The sequence below is a fragment of the Glycine soja genome, chromosome 2, assembly GCF_004193775.1.
Source record: "Glycine soja cultivar W05 chromosome 2, ASM419377v2, whole genome shotgun sequence".
Lineage (NCBI taxonomy): Eukaryota > Viridiplantae > Streptophyta > Magnoliopsida > Fabales > Fabaceae > Glycine > Glycine soja.
The window spans coordinates 43,044,482-43,061,504 of NC_041003.1; the positions used below are offsets into that span (position 1 = coordinate 43,044,482).

Genomic DNA, 17,023 nt, shown 5'->3' on the forward strand with positions numbered 1-17,023 from the left:
GTTTTATAGCACATAATCATAATAATGATTTTAAAAATAATCATAATAATGATTTTAAAAATAATGATAATAATGATGTGAGTAATTTGATAATTGTATAAATAATATATTTATTATTGTTGATATAATGTTAATATGTAATAATTTTTAAATGTATTTATTATTAAAATTTATTTTAAATTTGTTAAAATAGTGTATTTTTTATTAAATAGATACAATTGTTAATTACTTTAAAATAATATTTTAATGATTTTAAATATATTAACTTTGTGATGTTACCTCATGGCATCACTCTCATTTAACATGATTAAAATTATATAACATTATTGTTATCTTTATCAAATAAATGAGAACACCAAAATAACACTTATGGGGGGATGAGAACGAATATTATTTTGAAATAGGCTACACTATCTTAATTTATTAGTTTTCTCAATTTCTATTTAATAAATATATAAAAATATTAATAATAGTAAATCAAAAGGCACTAAATCATTATTATCTTTTATACAAAAATATATAAAAGATTAAGTTTTAAAAACTAACAATTCTTCATTAAAGTTAGACGTAGAATTATATCAACGGATAACTACATTAATATTCTCATTTACTTTTCTTTCTTGTTTTATTTTTGTCCACTCAAATAATATATATTGATGTCTCTCATCTTATATATGCGACAATGTAGTGTTAGATTTTAAATTTGTCTTATTTGTTGTAACCAAGTGTCTCTTATAATCATCCAGATTGAAGAACCAATTTCATATATGTGATTTCTCCATTTCAATTGCTTTATTATTGTACAATTTTTTCTTTATATAAGTTTTTTAATGGTCCTAATGTTCTTGAATTTTTTTAGATATTATTTTTAACATTTTTTTTGGAACACCCTTTGATTTTTTAACATTTCCAAAAGTACTTTTTTGAACACAAAAACAGTATATCAGAAAGTAATTTTTGAAATGTTAAAAACAAAACATTTTTTCAGAAAACGCAATCCAGAATAATGGTTATTTACGTCATGGATATAAAGGGAATATATATGATAATAGCAAAAAAAAAAAACAAATGAAAGTGTAGTTAGTAAAAAAAAAGAATGGATATACCAAAAACCTTGAGTAGTTATACATCTAAAACATATTATATAACTAATATAATGTGTTTATATAACTAAAATATTCATACAATTTTTTGTTATTCATTGTATAACTAATATATATATGATCAATATTTTATTTAAGTTTATTATTTATTTTAATTTCAATTACTTTAAAGTCTTTTAATTTTATTTTAGTTTTTTTAATTTTGAAAAAAGCCGTCACATAGACTAACAATAGCTACGTGATATTATATTTCTATTTATTTAAATGCATCCCACGTGTTTTTTTCTCTTAAAGTTACGCTGCATTGAAAATATTTTCATTGCCTAACCACTTACATATGACAAGGCAAAAACAACTCTAAATCAATAATAAATTTCAAAACTACTGCTTTTTAACAATTTATTTATAATTTACCTCATTTTAGTCAATGAACCATAGCATAGAGGACATGTGGCCCTAGGACGACATTGAATCAGATGATCTACCACTACCATACAAGGATAATGTTGTATTAGATTTTCACTTTTATTTAAATATTAAGTACCAATTTGCAAAGTAATTAATAGTAATTGATGCAATTACGAATAAACTATTTTATGTCTTATACTACCACATTACTAGATTCGTTGATGGCGTGGTGGCTTCTCCATTGTGTTTTAGATTTACATATCAGAAGCCGCCATAATTAATTTATATATATATATATGTGTGTGTGTGTGTGTGAGAGAGAGAGAGAGAGAGATATTTAAATATCACATTTATTTTAGAAGGAATCTCGATCTTTTAGCCGTTTATATATCTCTGTGTTCGGTTCATTTTGTTTTGTAATTTGGGGTGCCAAGTTAATTACTGCATTTTCCTTTTTGGTACATAGATAAAAAGACATTTTTTTAACTGTTTTTATTTATTTATTAAAAATCAATATAGTTATGTTATTAGTCATTCCTCCTGTGAAATTTGAGAGCATTCATAGGTTTTACAACTGTTGCAGTGATTCTTTTCTTCTATATATTTCAATTTGCAAAGTTGAAAGCTCGTATGCACCTAGTTAGTGCAGATTTAGTGTCAAACCAGAATATAATAAATTAATAATGGGAAAATCATGATCTTAAGGCTTAAGGGACGGTGTTCAACACCCATTTTTAATATTATGTATAGTTCAAAGATATTTATGACACGTTTGGGTTGTAGGATACATATATTTTATGTTTTGTATATGGTGCTTTCTGTTTTTAGTTCTTACAATTAATTTTTTGCTGCAATATGCAATGTCACTTGTTTTGGTTCCCGCAGTAACACAGAGACTTGTAGAGCTGTAAAATTAAAGCAGAAACTACAGACACTTACATTTGAAAGGATTAAAAACAAAAGTCACTATATTTATAGGAATATAAAAAGCAAAAATACTATATTTATAGAGATATAAAACATGACGGTTTATAGCAAACACAAATTAGGTGACGACAACATTGAAGGAACAAGAAATTAGTATTTTTTTTCTTTCATCGCTGTCCCCTTCGCCGGCGCTGGCCTTCTCCACACTCCTCCTCTTCAGTGTTAAATGTAACATCTTAATAATTATTTAGATAAAAATCATCTAAATATATCTTTTTGAAAAATAAAAATATTAGATTATTAATTTTTTTTAAAGAGAAGTTAATATAATTTTTTGAATTAAAGATAATAATAATAATATGAAAAACAAGAAATTTGCTTTAGTCAATTTTGAGATAACTGTACGTGAACTCACCTAAACAATTAGGAAAAAAATAATGATAATAAAGAGATGGTAGTTATATTTATAATAACTTGTAAAGATAATAAAAATAAGAGATAAAGAAAGATCGTTAATTTTAAATTATATAAAATACTTATATAATAATAAATAGTTTATTGTTTTAGAATAACACACATAAACATGCAATCTCTTTTGATATTAATAGATTGCTTAAGATTGAGAAAAAAAAGGAGAAAATAGGAAAATTATGTTGAGGCAATTGATAGTTTTTTAGAATGGTATTTTTATAATTCTATGAGTTGGTCATCACTTTCTAGGAATAAAAGATGATGTATATTTATGAAAATATAATGTTAAATATCTCCATCTATGATGAGAAAAATACTAAAACGTCATTGCATGAATATATATGAAGTTTGCTAATGCACTCGGATACTTTTTTTGATATGGATGCATTAGCAACCAACACCATAAATTTTGGACTAAAAAATCAATTTCCCGGTTGTTGCAATTCATTTATCTAAGAGTATAATAATAATATAATATCTATTTTTTAAATATAATAAAACTCATTTTCTCTCTCCTCAACCACTGATTTGTTGCAATTCTGTTAACTGATTGATAAGTACATTAATTGGTTCAAGTCATATTTTAAAAAGGTAAGGCCGAGTTTTTTTGATATGGATGCATTAGCAACCAACACCATAAATTTTGGACTAAAAAATCAATTTTCCGGTTGCTGCAATTCATTTATCTAAGAGTATAATAATAATATAATATCTATTTTTTAAATATAATAAAACTCATTTTCTCTCTCCTCAACCACTCATTTGTTGCAATTCTATTAACTGATTGATAAGTACATCAATTGGTTCAAGTCATATTTTAAAAAGGTAAGGCCGAGTGTCAAGTCCACAGAGACTTTGACTGTACTCAAAGTTTGTATATGTCCAATTTTAAGCAATAAACTGAATTCAATATTTGTCAAATAATGATATGAAATAGAAAATTCGACATAAATGAAGATAATTAAGCATAACACATTAAAGAGATAGAATACAAACACTCGGGGGTGAGTTGCCGGTTGAAGTAGAATTACAGAGCGTGTTGAGACTCAGCCTACCGAAACCACTCTTAATGCAACATTAAGGGTTTTTTTAGTTATTTTGATTATTACCTTCATCCACTAACCTACCTTAACCATGATCCCTCATGTGAAAGAACCTAAATTACCTAATTTCACTCCTAATCCCTTAAGAGCTACATCAAATAATTTGCTTTAAGAATAAAGATGCATAAATAAGATTAAATAATATCATTCTATCCCTAGACATGAATTACCTAGATGCTCTTTTCAAGTTTTTAGGACATAAACATTGTCCAATCCATAAACCTTATAACACTACATGAACATGGGTGATCAAGCCATAAACATGATATTAAGCACAAAAAAGAGACGATAATATCAAAATAACATTAAATATATACAAGAGTGTTTGGTTGCTGAGCTCCCAACAATGGGTGGTTTAGCCTCTCATTACTAATACAAAAAAAAGAGATGTGGAATAAAATGGAGGAAAATGTCCCCAAATGAGTGGGTTCTCTATCCCCTCTCGTGCCCTAGCCTCTTATTTTGGTTCCCTAAAAGAACTCTCTGATTTCTTCCTTCTTTTCCCTTTAAAATGTAACACAATCATGTTTTTCGACATTGACTGTGCGTAAAGCCTGCATGTGCTCGCTAAGCGCACATGCAAAGTTCAGCTGACATAAGTGACTGTGCGCTAAGCCGCAAGATGTAGTCTAAACCGTCAGATGTGGGCTAAGCCTAGCCTCCAAGTTGGCTCCTTGCGCTGAGCGATTGTTGAAGCGTTGAGCGTGCTGCTCTAGTTCGTCAACCCTCTTCCAGGACTCCTGCTGTGTAATTCTAAAAAAAATACACCCAAAAACACTGTAAATTATCTAACTTTAACATCTATTGGACAAAAACTCAAAAGAAGCTAAATTCCTAATGTTTTAACACAAAAGAAGCAATACAAGAGAGGAAAATTAGATAATTGCTATGTGATTTAAATATTCAAATTGCATAAGCATAGCAATTATCATTTTCCAAGCTCCTGTAATGACGAGATCTTGTGATGAGTTGTGGTTGTGATTATTTGTGAAAAATTAATGTCAATTGCATAGATTTGTTGCCATTAAGGAGAAAAACAAGTTGAGAATTGTTGTTATTAGGTGTCAAACAATTAAAGGTTTTGGTTTCTCATTTCATGTTAAAGATCAGATCCGATGATACTATCATTTGGATGAAACCCAAAATTATTGGCATCAACAAGTAATCGAGATCCATCACTAGCAGACAAAAATAAATAAATAAATTTAAATAAAAAATGGAAACTCCAACTTGCACGACCGTGGTGGTGTGGTCACTGATGGACAATTTTGGAAGGCTTCACGACATCGAAAAATGGTGAGAAATCGATGGGTGTGAATGGAGAGGTGAGTACGGGACTAACTTGAGAAGGTTGCAATGGAAAGTTAGGGATTGGGAATGTGGGGAGAAGTGGGAACTAGGAGAGAGAAACAAGTTTTTTTTTTTAAAAAAAAAAATCAATAAGTATTAAATTATTATTATACTCTAAGATGAATGAATTGTAACATAAGAGAAAGTTGGGTTTTTATTCCAAAATTTATGGTTGTTAGTACTCAAAATAAATGTCGAATGTGGTTGATTACATCATACTTTTAGTATTGGTTAGTTTTAGATGCTCATATTTGAGAATAATATTTTGTTATGTAAAGTCTTATTTATTTGACTTTATTTATTAAGATAAGGTATTTTGAGACTAATATAATTTGAATTTTTATATCCTTTTTAGTATGAGTTTAAATTTTAATGAAGGGCATTACATTGAGGCCAAGCCCAACCACATAATCCTCGATGTGGGTTGCGGTTATGGTGGGCCCATGCGCACTATTGGGGACTCCAGATCTGTGTGTGTTCGAGGCCATGGATTATGTATGTGAGGTGAGAGTGCGTTTCCAAATCTGATTTGCGGCAATGATGGTGACTGAGGTGGCAGTCTTCGACACGTCGACACAAAAGGTTCGAGCTTTTGTCGAAAGGTTGTTGTTCTTCTTGTTGTTGAGGTGTGTGGGCGTTGAGCCATCTGTCTATAGGTTCGAGCTTAGGGACAGTGGGGGAAGGTTTTCCTATGAGAAAAATCAAAGTAGCAACGGGGAAGACAAAGGGAAAGAGGATGATGCATTATGTTTTTATTTGGTGCAATCATGCCTATTGTAGTCTCCCATTATTTTAGTCGTTGATTATATCTAATGCATCATATTACACCATATTTTTATTTCCTACGGTGGAAAACAAGATAACCTTTTCTACCCTAGTCTTTGTCATGACTTGGTCGATCATGTTAGATCTTTTTAGAAAACAAGTTAGATCAAGACTTTTAATAAAATCTATTTTGTTAAACAGATCGATCATAGGTTATTCAAAAAGTATTTGGACCTAACAAGCTGACTATTTAAAAAAAAGTTTAAATATCTTTTTAGTTATTGTAATTTAACATTTTTTTAGCCTTTTCATTGTAATTTTTTTTGCTTAAATATATTTAATGTCTATGATAAATAATCGAATTTTGTTATTGGTCCCTAATAAATTTTTTGTTGTTTTAAGTCTCTGATATATGAAAATTTTTGTTTTGAGTTCCTGCTATCATTTATGTGATGACATGTCACCTTACAAACCGATCTTTCCAACCTTTTCAACGGTGGTGATGGTGTCACGCCATCACTTAATTGATGATAGTGATTTAAAACTAACGTTTTAAAATATTAGGGACTCAAAACAACCTAAAAATTTATTAGAGACCCATAACAAAATTTGGTTATGTATCGAGGACCTTTAACATTTTAAAGCCATTTTTTAATCCTTATAAATTATGTTTGTTTTATTTTTAGTCCTTAAAACACTTTAGGTAACACTTTAAACAGTGAAAAAAAAAACTTATTTAGAGTGCTATAAGGGCGAAAAATAAAATAACATAATTTACAAAGACTAAAAATAAAAAAATAATTTTGCTAGGATGAAATACAAAAAAAAAAACTAAATTACAAGACTAAAAATGTATTTAAATCCTTAAAAATTAAAAAACTAGGGTTACTACTTTAATATTATTAAGAATAAGGATAAAATGATTTAAAAAATGTAAAAATCGAAAACAATTACATAAAGTTGTATCCTCTTTATATTGATATAAATTATTATTTTTATTATTATATTTAATTTTCTATAATATATTTAAATCGTACATTTGTAGTCCATAATGATCTTTTCAGATTGAACAATATTGTCTTTGATATATGATACTTCTGGTCTCGATAAAAAATAATATTATTATATTAAACTTGTTATAATACATTAAAACCTTAAATTTTTTTTTTATCTTTTTTAAATGTTAACTATATTGATTTATAACATAAAGAAAGAAGCTAAAAGTTATAATTATGTTTATTGAAAAATAAATTTATATTTTTTTAAATGTCTTATTCTAAAATATATTTTTTTTAAAATAAATTATCGTACATTACAACTAGTATCAATCCATAACAACTTGTAACGCAATCAGTGGAGGGCAAAGGCAAGTGTACGAGTGGAGTAATATATTTTGCAGTAAAAAAAAATCAATTAATATATTTTGACAAACAATATATAAATATTAACCAATCATATAGCAAGTATTTATGACAAAATAAGATCAAAATTAAACACACCATGAGTTAATAACAAACAAAATAAGATCAAAATTATACACAGCAAAATATATAGTTTGGTTTATTATCTGTTGTGAATTAAATATTAGATAAGATTAAAGTTTATCTTACTCATCTTTTCTTATCATTATCCTACTTTCATATTTGATATATTTTATTCTATCATAGGAAGTCATAAATTAGCAAAAGCTAAAAATTATAAAAAAAATTTAGAGTAAATTACACTCGCATCCCATGTGTTTTTCTCAAATTGCACATGATACTTCTTCCTTTTTTTACATTACTTTCAATCTCCTTTTATTAACGTCGTTAAACAACGTCAATTGAAATATGTGAGCAGATGAAATTGTCCTAATATCTTTGTTACACTCACATCTCGTGTGTTTTGTCTCAAATTGCACCTGATATCCCTCCTTTTTTTACATTACTTTTACCCCCTTCAGTTAACGTCGTTAACCAATGTCAATTGAAATATGTGAGTAAACAAAATTTTTCTAACATCTTTATTAAATACTCAACAACAAGTTAACAATTGGCCCTGTGGATGGATCTTTCTTAAGACAATAACAGTTTTTCTTTTAATATTTGACTTTTACTTCATTATTGCTAACACTTGAAAAAGATGTAACTCTTGATTGAGACATTATATCAAACACCTAGTTATCAAAAATAAATATTTCAAAGAAAGGAGTTAAAAATACAAAAGCAGGAACAAAACATTAAAATTTGAAGCAAGATATCATATTTAATCAATAGACATTACTGGGAACACGTCCAACAAAAATGCAGCAACCAAACGACCCAACACACAACAAAAATATTGAACTAAAAAGAAGAAGAAGAAGGAAGGGTGTTAACACGTGTATTGACAAGGTGAGTTCATGTCCAACAAAAAACTAAGATCACGTCTAATTAGAGAAAAAAGAAAAAGAAGGAAGAGTGTTAAAATATTTTTAGGTTGAAAATGATGTCATGTCTTTATGGAGTTAAGAGGAAGAAGATGAGAGTATGTTAGATATAAATTTTTATTAAAAGTCATGCGACGAGCATGTGCCTATTTACTGTTAAACTGTGTTTAGGAGGAAGGAGGAAGGAGGTCTGGGTGTAATGTAAGCTAAAAAATTAAGGGATTTTTTTAGGGTGCAAAAGGGATGCCGGACGCAATTTGGAAAATACAAAGGGGGTACGAGTGTGAGGAAGAAGATGAGAGTATTTTTGACATAAATTTTCATTAAAAGTCATGTGACCAGCCTATACTTAATTTAGTTTACTTTCTGTTAAAATATTAAGTGGTGTTTAGGAGGAGAGAGAGGTCTGGGTGTAATGTAAACTAAATAATTAAGGAGAATTTTAATAGGGGACAAAAAAGGAGTGGTGTCATATATAATTTGAAAAAAAAAACAGGGAATAAAAGTGTACTTTACTCAAAAGTTTAAAAGTATATAAAATAAAAAAATAATAGTGAGATAAAAGTTAATGTTGAAAATAAAATTAAGATGAGGGCGAGTATTAAATGAGAAATGCTAGAAACATAGCCACACACTCTTTTAAACACAATTACAAAAATTTGTGGGACATGCATAATAATTTCTTTTTGGTATTAGTTTCACATTATATGTAATGATTTTTTCTTATATTTAGTTGAGATAAAGGTCTTGTTAACTTGTTTCTTAAAAATAAAAAGATGATGATGAATATTAAAAACATTAGTTAAGAAATTTAAAAAATATTTTTATTAAAATTCATATTAAAAATGCATTGAAAATCAGAAGTATACTAATAATATTTTGAACAAAATTTATTTTTTAATGATCCTGAGAGACGGTGCATTTGCCTTAGATAAAATAACATTGAGACTCGAAATCCAAACTCCAAATTCCATAGGTTTCTTGAATAATTTAATTTAAATAACAATGATTATTTAAAAGATAAATGCATAATTATGAGAACTGTTACCTCTTGACGCAAATATAAGAAAAAAATATTTTTGAATTCAAATATAAATAAATTTTAACTACTTTAATTCTATTTAATAATGTCATCCCAAAATATCCTTTAATCAATTATGATTATAATTCTAATGACTTATTTTTATTTTTAATAACAGGTTCCAATGAAAAATAATTTTTTTTAAATGTTATTATAAGAATTAAATAAAATTAATGAACTTTTTTAATTTCTATGAGTTAAATTTCTTTATCGGATAAATAGTTAAATTCGTTCTTAAAAGTGTGAAGTACTTATAAATTAGTTTCTGAAAGATGAAAAATTTAAATTTAGTCTCTAAATGTGTAAAAAAATATAATAAATTAGTCTGATGACAAATTAATTTCTAAACCTTAGAACTTCATGCGAAATTACTCCTCGAAAAATATAACTTATTATCAATTTGATCTTTAAACATTACAACTTAATAATAAAATAATTTTTCAAATTTAAGAGTATAATTATTTTTTTGTACTTTTACACATTAAGAGACTAAATTTATATTTTTCATTTTTAGTGATACTTTTATCACTGTATCACACTTTTGATAATGAATTTGACTATTTAATAACTATATGATAATTAAATTGTTTAATAATGTTGCAAAGAAAAGAGGACGTAGTACTAGAGAGAATCAAACCACAACCACCCAAAACTAACAAGGAAAAGGAGAAAGATTCAGAAATGAGTCAATTAAAGAAGTTCCATAGTTTATTCTTTATGCCATGAATTGTTATACTCAAATATTAAATTTGGTCATATAACACATGGGAGAACAACTTTGAGGGTTCTCATATTCCTGGTTACATATCAAATGACTTCATGACTTGATGTTTTATTCCAAAGATTTTTTTTTTTTTTTGCATTTACAAGTTATCTTGAGAGGATAGTGGGAAAACTGAAATTATGGCTAGATGTCTAGTGGATGGCCATTGGTTATTAATCAGTACCAACTTGTTGGAGTTTTGGAAGAGTAATTTCTGCACTTATTTGTTTCCTTAGGACCCTCATGTGTTCCACACAATTCTGTTCTCACAATTTTCATCTCCTTGTCTTTTTTGTTTCTCTCTTCCTTTCAAGAAAACACTTGTGTGGTATTCTCTTCTGACATTTTCTCATATTAATGTCTGAGTCTTTGCTGCAAGCACAGAGAGAGTGGCAACAAAGAGAAAGAATGTCACTGTACAGGGTAAGAGAATATATGAAGAAGAATGAACCTGCTGCTGAAACTTCTGATCTGGCCATCCAATTGATGGTGGTGGAGGTGGAAATGCACCATTTGGTTTTTTAACCCTGTGTTGTGGTCATGCAAAATAAAATGTTTAATTAGTTGAGTGTTAGGATTTTGTTTTGCAAACATGTGGTAATAAATTGAAAGAGAATGAAAAGCTAATGGGGAATGATATATATACTTGTTGCCATTGGGACAAAAAATAATGTCATATTCAAAAGCTTTGCAAATGAAAGTGCTGGTGGCATCATCAAATGCATAGCTATAGGCTTTTGGACAAGCCTGCTTGAAAAGGGTTGAATAATAGGAAGGCTGGCATGTCGTTGGATTGGCAAATTCTCCACTGCAGCAGTACTGATCCGATCCAAATGCCTCACAAGCACTCTTACACCCAACTACACCATCTTGGTATGCATCTCCACCAACTACTTGAAGTTCTTTTGGACAACCTATAAATAAAATTGCATTTTATGAATGTAAGAAGTACTGTAATCATTCTATCACATGTAATGCTTAAAGTATATTCTAGTCCTTGTACATTGTACCAATTTTTGATTTGGTCTTTGTACAAAGAAAACGTAATTTAGTGCCTATAAATATAATTGTTTTTGGAGCAAATTGCATTGATATCTCTTGTGATTTCTATGAAATTCACACAATACCCGTCTTTTTAATTTTATACTAACCCTCTTATAATGTGTTTTTTTGGATAACTGAAGGTGTTAGCATAATATATTTCAAACTATTAAGGGAATATAGATGAGAATATCTGAATTTCAAAAAAATTTAGTATCAGTGTAATTTGCTCTTATTTTCAATTTAATCTATAGTGCATGTAACTATTATAAAATCCTCTATTGGAGTAATAACATGTCATATAAAAAACTTATACCTAGAAGGTAAGATTTAATTTTATTTTGATCCCTATATTTCATGGTAACTCCAACCGTATACGGTAATTAAATGGACCTAGTTATAAATATGGCTTCATGTTCAGAAAACCTCTTACCTCTATTGATGTCAGTGACACAACCTGTGGCATTACAGACCCCAGTACCATATACACCTCTTGGTTGCACAAGCAGTGGCAGATTGTAGCCATCCACCATGCTGACATCATAGTAGTCTTGATCATTGCCTTTACCAAGTGTTATCTCAAACAATGAGGTAGGAGGAGCTGCACCATTTCCATCACATTCCAGCCTTCCACCACAATCACCAGTTTGGCACTTACCAATTCCTGTTGCATCAAATGTGCAGCCAGTCCTAGCCCATATCCTTCCTGACCACCCTGGCACACTTGTGAGTTTCATCATTTGGCCTGAGTCCAGCCGGAATCCGGTCGTTGGAAGTGGCGGTGAGCCGGCACCGGAGAGTGTCCCGGGCCATATAGTATGGGAGCAGTTGTTTGTTATGGTGAATATTGAAGAGAAAGAATAAGATAACAAAGTAAACAAAATAGCTAGAAAACTTGGGAACTTCCATGATGTCATCACTATAGGCATTTTTCAATGATTAGTAATATTGGTTTTATTGTGTTGTGTCCATGAGGGAATTGATGATGTGCCAAGAATGACTAATATTCCCCATATTTGTATCAAGAAATTGTGTGCTATATGAAATTCTCAGCCACAATAACCAGCTACATGGGTTTAGTATTTCTTTTATTGGGGATGGCCTAATTCATAAGCTATTCTTTGCCTTTGCTGTTTCATGGGAAATTGAACAAATAAGGAAATTATCTATGTAATCTCTATGACCTTAGAATATAACATGAATTTCCTTCAAAGAATCTATGTAGGAAAATTGCATAGGATGATCCCAAAAAGAAGTGACCTATGATTCCTCCTACATAAAAAAGTATATTGACTAGGCAATACGTAAAAGGGAAACTTCAGTGTGAAATTATGCATATTTTATTTCCTATACACCTAACAATAACATTAACAACGCTTGATTTCTGTGCAGTGACTTCAGAACATTGACATGTACCAACTATTGACCTTTCATCATGGGAAGAAAAGAACAAACTTTCCAACAGTGAATTTGACCAAAATTTTCTTTAAGCATACGCTAAAATTATTATCAATGTTTCAATGGGAGCTGAGAAGGCTACCGTTAGGAGACTGATAAAGTTTGTGGAATTTTGGTATGAGTTTTTGTTTTTTTTGTTTAAACAACTTATAGGTAATACTAATAATGAAAATATAACCTCATTGTAATAAAAAAGAATTACAATTCCACAGAATCTCATCACATTTTTTTTTTCGTTTAAATTCCATACTTTGGAGAAAGAATAGAAAGTTCTCTCCACTCCACGGTAATCAGGTTTCGTAACTTATGGCATATCTTTTCATATTGTTTTTATTTTTATTTTTAATCATTGTAAGTTTTTATTTATTTTAATTTTTAATTTTAAATCTATAACCTTTCCAAAAATTCCACATTGCATTCATATCGTTTACTCTCGTTGACGTGTTTAATGAAGACACGTGACATTGCCACATTGGCTATCCAATGCCAAACCATTTTTGCCAAAAATTTTGAATTATTTTAATTGATATTCTGATTTGTGATAAAAAAAAAAAAACAAAATGATCTTCATCGCTCATGTGTGAAGGTAGACATGTTCGATTGTCACTGTGTATGTCTGAGATAAACATGTTCAATTGTCACATAGGCTACTGCATGTCCAAGATTTATAATTTATAATACTTATACAAATATCAGTAGCTCGGACGAGAACCGAAAGGGTGTAACTCAATTAGTTGAGCAACTCCTCCCCCCAAACACGATGCCTATAGAAAAAAAAAAAGAGTTGAGAGGTGTAAAGATCCAATTACAAGCCTAATTACATATTTAGCTTAATAATAATAATCACAAGTCAAAAGTTAGAAAATGAAACATTACAAACCTCTAGCTTCACAAATACCATAAATTCAAAATAAAAACCTTCATCAGCCTATATAAACCGATACAAGATTAGATTGATCACATCTGCCTAGAACATATTACAAGTACAAAATTTTGCAGAAAACAGTAACATGGCTATTAGGAGAGAATTCATTTTCAATCTTTGAATACAATGAATACAAAGAGGAACAATATGCATGTTAGAAAGATTGATGCTGCTGGTGCTTGTGCTGATAAGTATCCCTAATAAGGTCCCCCTTTATTTGCCCTTGTCACCTCACATCTACAAACACAAGTAAATAAATCATATAAAGGAAATCAACCACAATTTCAAAGTATATTGATAATTAAGATTAGGCATCCCTACTTTTTCATCTTTGAATAGTGTCTGTCGTATCTGTACAGTATCATAAATGTTCTTTGATTAGGCATCCCTACTAATTAGGATTTCCTACTTAGTCTTTAAAACTCTTTGTAGTCCCGTAACAGTTGGCTTGTCCAAACTTCAGCAAAGAAAAACTCGAGCAGAAGTTGCAATGCCTGCATTCATTCATGAAAACAAGACATTTATCAATAATTGATATTCAAACATAGAACAATTTTATATCATAAGAATTAATTCAGTAATGCAACACAAATAAAGTTTTGAACGCTCCTTCCTAGCATATGCTTCAAAACCTGCACAAGTTACGTTAACCTCAGACAGCCAACCATCAATCAAATCACAGAAAAAAAAAAGATATCAGAAAATGATTAAGAGGAATGAAAATGAGAACTAGATCATCTCCCTTGAGCCTGTAACAGAAATAGGAAGAATCAAGCAGCAAAACCAAAATCAATTCACCAAAAAGCATACCAATAACTTTGTTCATATGACAAACTGGAGAGAACCTCAGCCTACAGAAGTCAAGGTTCTCAATAGATTTATCAGCAGGGACAAAATAACTGTTTTTTGTTCATACAGAATTAAGGAATACAAGCTCATGACAGTAGTAATAGTAATGAATATATTAATAGGCTGCTTTGTGATTACAGATACACTAGAAACTTGATGGTCAGCTAAAAAAAGGATTACAGTTAAGTACATTGCTCATATATGCATCACTGAGGTCCAAATCAAATTCAAGCAATGTAAAAGGCCAGAATGTATTCCATAGTCAGCTACGACAATCAGCTTCTCACTAGGTTTAGCAGAAAACTGAAGTCAATTCAAGTGTCATAAACGTGTTGCGTACAAAGACCCTGCCTCAAATCCCCATTCAACAGTCAAGCTACTTTAAAGGATACAATTACATTAATACTAGAAATATAAGGACTTCCTACAGCAGAAGGGGACACATCATGTCCACCAATAAATAATCCATAATTGTTCAAGTTCTGTTATCAATACTCATCCGATAGAAAAAAGTGAAAAACTTCAAAGGGACAAGAGAAATGATAAAGAAGAGTCCTTGCAGTTATATAATAGATAACTATTTCATATCCATGCCATCTCCAACTTGGCTGCAGATAGGACTGACAGCAGAGAAAGATCTCTCGAAAGGAGAAGGATGGAATTGAGCATCTCGTCTACGCTTAAAACCACAGCTATCAGAGGGCGAATTCTCCATGTCAAGCTTCCTGCGAACACCTCTCACTGCTTGTTCCTCTTCCGGCGTAAGGGGGAAAATTTGACCACTTGCTAGGCAAAGTGAGCTATGGTTATCATACAGAATTCTCTGGTTACAGTTTTTATCACAAATGTGAGTCAGCCCTGTTAGCTTGCAGCGATACATGTTTCCACAAACATGTTCATTTTCACATTTCCAGTTGCATCTGTGACCGGGAATTGGACCGCCTTGGCCCAAAATACTGGACAGATAAATAACATTTGAAGGAGCTGCAACCATAGAATTGCCATATACCTCCATTTCTTTGGTCTAAAGAGAAAATTCTAAGATTCCAATCTAATACTCTCCAACTTCAAGGCCTTGCCTGAATTTTCTGCATGGCCCACCACAACAATACATAATTCAGTCAAACTCAACAGAAACTGACTTGTTTTGCTCTAAAGAAATGTAAGGACTCACACCTTCTATAACCAACCAACCTTATCTCAAAGTAATTTCCCTCAACATAAACAAATTTCACAATCTTATGAAACTACTCATTCCCATTCAGAGAAATGTTCTAACATGTGTGTGTTAAAATTAAAAAGAAAACTGGTTTCATCAATTGGGTTAGATCTTATTCCGTTGGTGTAATAGGCTATGGAAACAGGAAAACCAAACACAAAAACTTAACATGCTTTTGACAAGCATAGACAAAAATGGAATTTAGCAGTTCGAAAAAGAGCAAATTCCAATGGTTTCTTATTAAAACTTTAATTCACAAAACATAAATAATTGATAAATTAATAAATAAATACATTTCCAAACTTTCTATGTCATATTTCAATAATACAAAACCATATTTATACTAGGGCCAACCAAATACCCCCATAAGGCAGATCTAAACCAAGGCGAATTAAGATTGCCAAAACAACATAAGGCATGACAATTAACACAAGAACCATGAAAGTTTAATAAGCCATCCACATTTTAGCATCTTATAACCCCTGATAGAAACGAATATGTGAATGATAGAGACAGGAAACTATAGAAGTGAGCATGTGAAGGGAACATAAATCATTCTCATGCACATAAAAGTTAAAACCACCCTATCAACAATACTGATTCTTATCTACCCCCAGCATGAATAATAATTAATTAATTATTCTCATAAATAAATTACAGAAATTACATGAATAAAAAAAAATGTTTTTACACAAGCATGATAAAATGGAAAGAAGATGAAATTAGGATGACAAGCGGAGCCAACCCCAGATGAGAAAATGAACTTACATGCTCCCCAACAAAGTTATGCTGCCAAAGCTTCTTCCTCAGCGCCTACAAAAACGATGTAAGAGAAACCAATAAAGATAACCGAAAAAACAAAATAAAATTCTCTCTCTAAATTCTGAAACTCTCTCTCTCTCTCTCTCTCTGCAGAACAGAATCTAAGCAAAGCAAAAGCTAGAAAAATTAAAATAAGCAACGAATGAGGCACAATGGGTTTGAGTATTTATAGAAACCAAGCAGTGATGGACACTGTGCACTTGTGGGACACACTCGAACGTAGGACAAAACGAACAACCGGAAGAAATGCGCGTTAAATTTCGGGCAAATTGTGACCCAAATGCAAAAACATGTCACATTCGGGTCGGGTCTTGTTAGGTGGCAGCGTCTC

General features: G+C 30.3%; 2 protein-coding genes across 3 annotated transcripts; both read right to left on the reverse strand.

Moving 5' to 3' along the window:
* Positions 1–10,311: 10,311 nt before the first annotated feature.
* On the reverse strand, positions 10,312–12,457 carry LOC114396158 (thaumatin-like protein 1). Its single transcript, XM_028358057.1, has 3 exons — positions 11,853–12,457; positions 11,025–11,292; positions 10,312–10,905 (listed from the first exon to the last, which is right to left on the reverse strand). The coding sequence occupies exons 1-3, from the start codon at positions 12,346–12,348 to the stop codon at positions 10,728–10,730; spliced, it is 942 nt and encodes a 313-aa protein (XP_028213858.1). The 5' UTR covers positions 12,349–12,457; the 3' UTR covers positions 10,312–10,727.
* Positions 12,458–13,677: 1,220 nt separating this feature from the next.
* On the reverse strand, positions 13,678–16,838 carry LOC114396165. 2 transcript variants are annotated; one of them, XM_028358075.1, is made up of 4 exons: positions 16,639–16,838; positions 14,842–15,739; positions 14,124–14,296; positions 13,678–14,039 (listed from the first exon to the last, which is right to left on the reverse strand). In XM_028358075.1, exon 2 carries the CDS (start codon positions 15,664–15,666, stop codon positions 15,229–15,231), a length of 438 nt encoding a protein of 145 aa, XP_028213876.1. In that variant the 5' UTR covers positions 15,667–15,739; positions 16,639–16,838; the 3' UTR covers positions 13,678–14,039; positions 14,124–14,296; positions 14,842–15,228. The 2 variants fall into 2 exon arrangements, with proteins under 2 accessions (XP_028213876.1, XP_028213869.1); XM_028358068.1 differs by having other exon boundaries at positions 14,124–15,739.
* Between the last annotated feature and the right edge of the window lie 185 nt (positions 16,839–17,023).

Coding starts and splice junctions, on each gene's coding strand:
- LOC114396158 (XM_028358057.1), bottom strand. CDS start 12,348: ATGCCTATAGTGATGACATCATGGAAGTTCCCAAGTTTTCTAGCTATT. Junction 11,293..11,852: donor TGTCACTGACATCAATAGAG/GTAAGAGGTTTT, acceptor TTTTATTTATAG/GTTGTCCAAAAGAACTTCAA. Junction 10,906..11,024: donor TTTTGTCCCAATGGCAACAA/GTATATATATCA, acceptor ACCACAACACAG/GGTTAAAAAACCAAATGGTG.
- LOC114396165 (XM_028358075.1), bottom strand. CDS start 15,666: ATGGAGGTATATGGCAATTCTATGGTTGCAGCTCCTTCAAATGTTATT.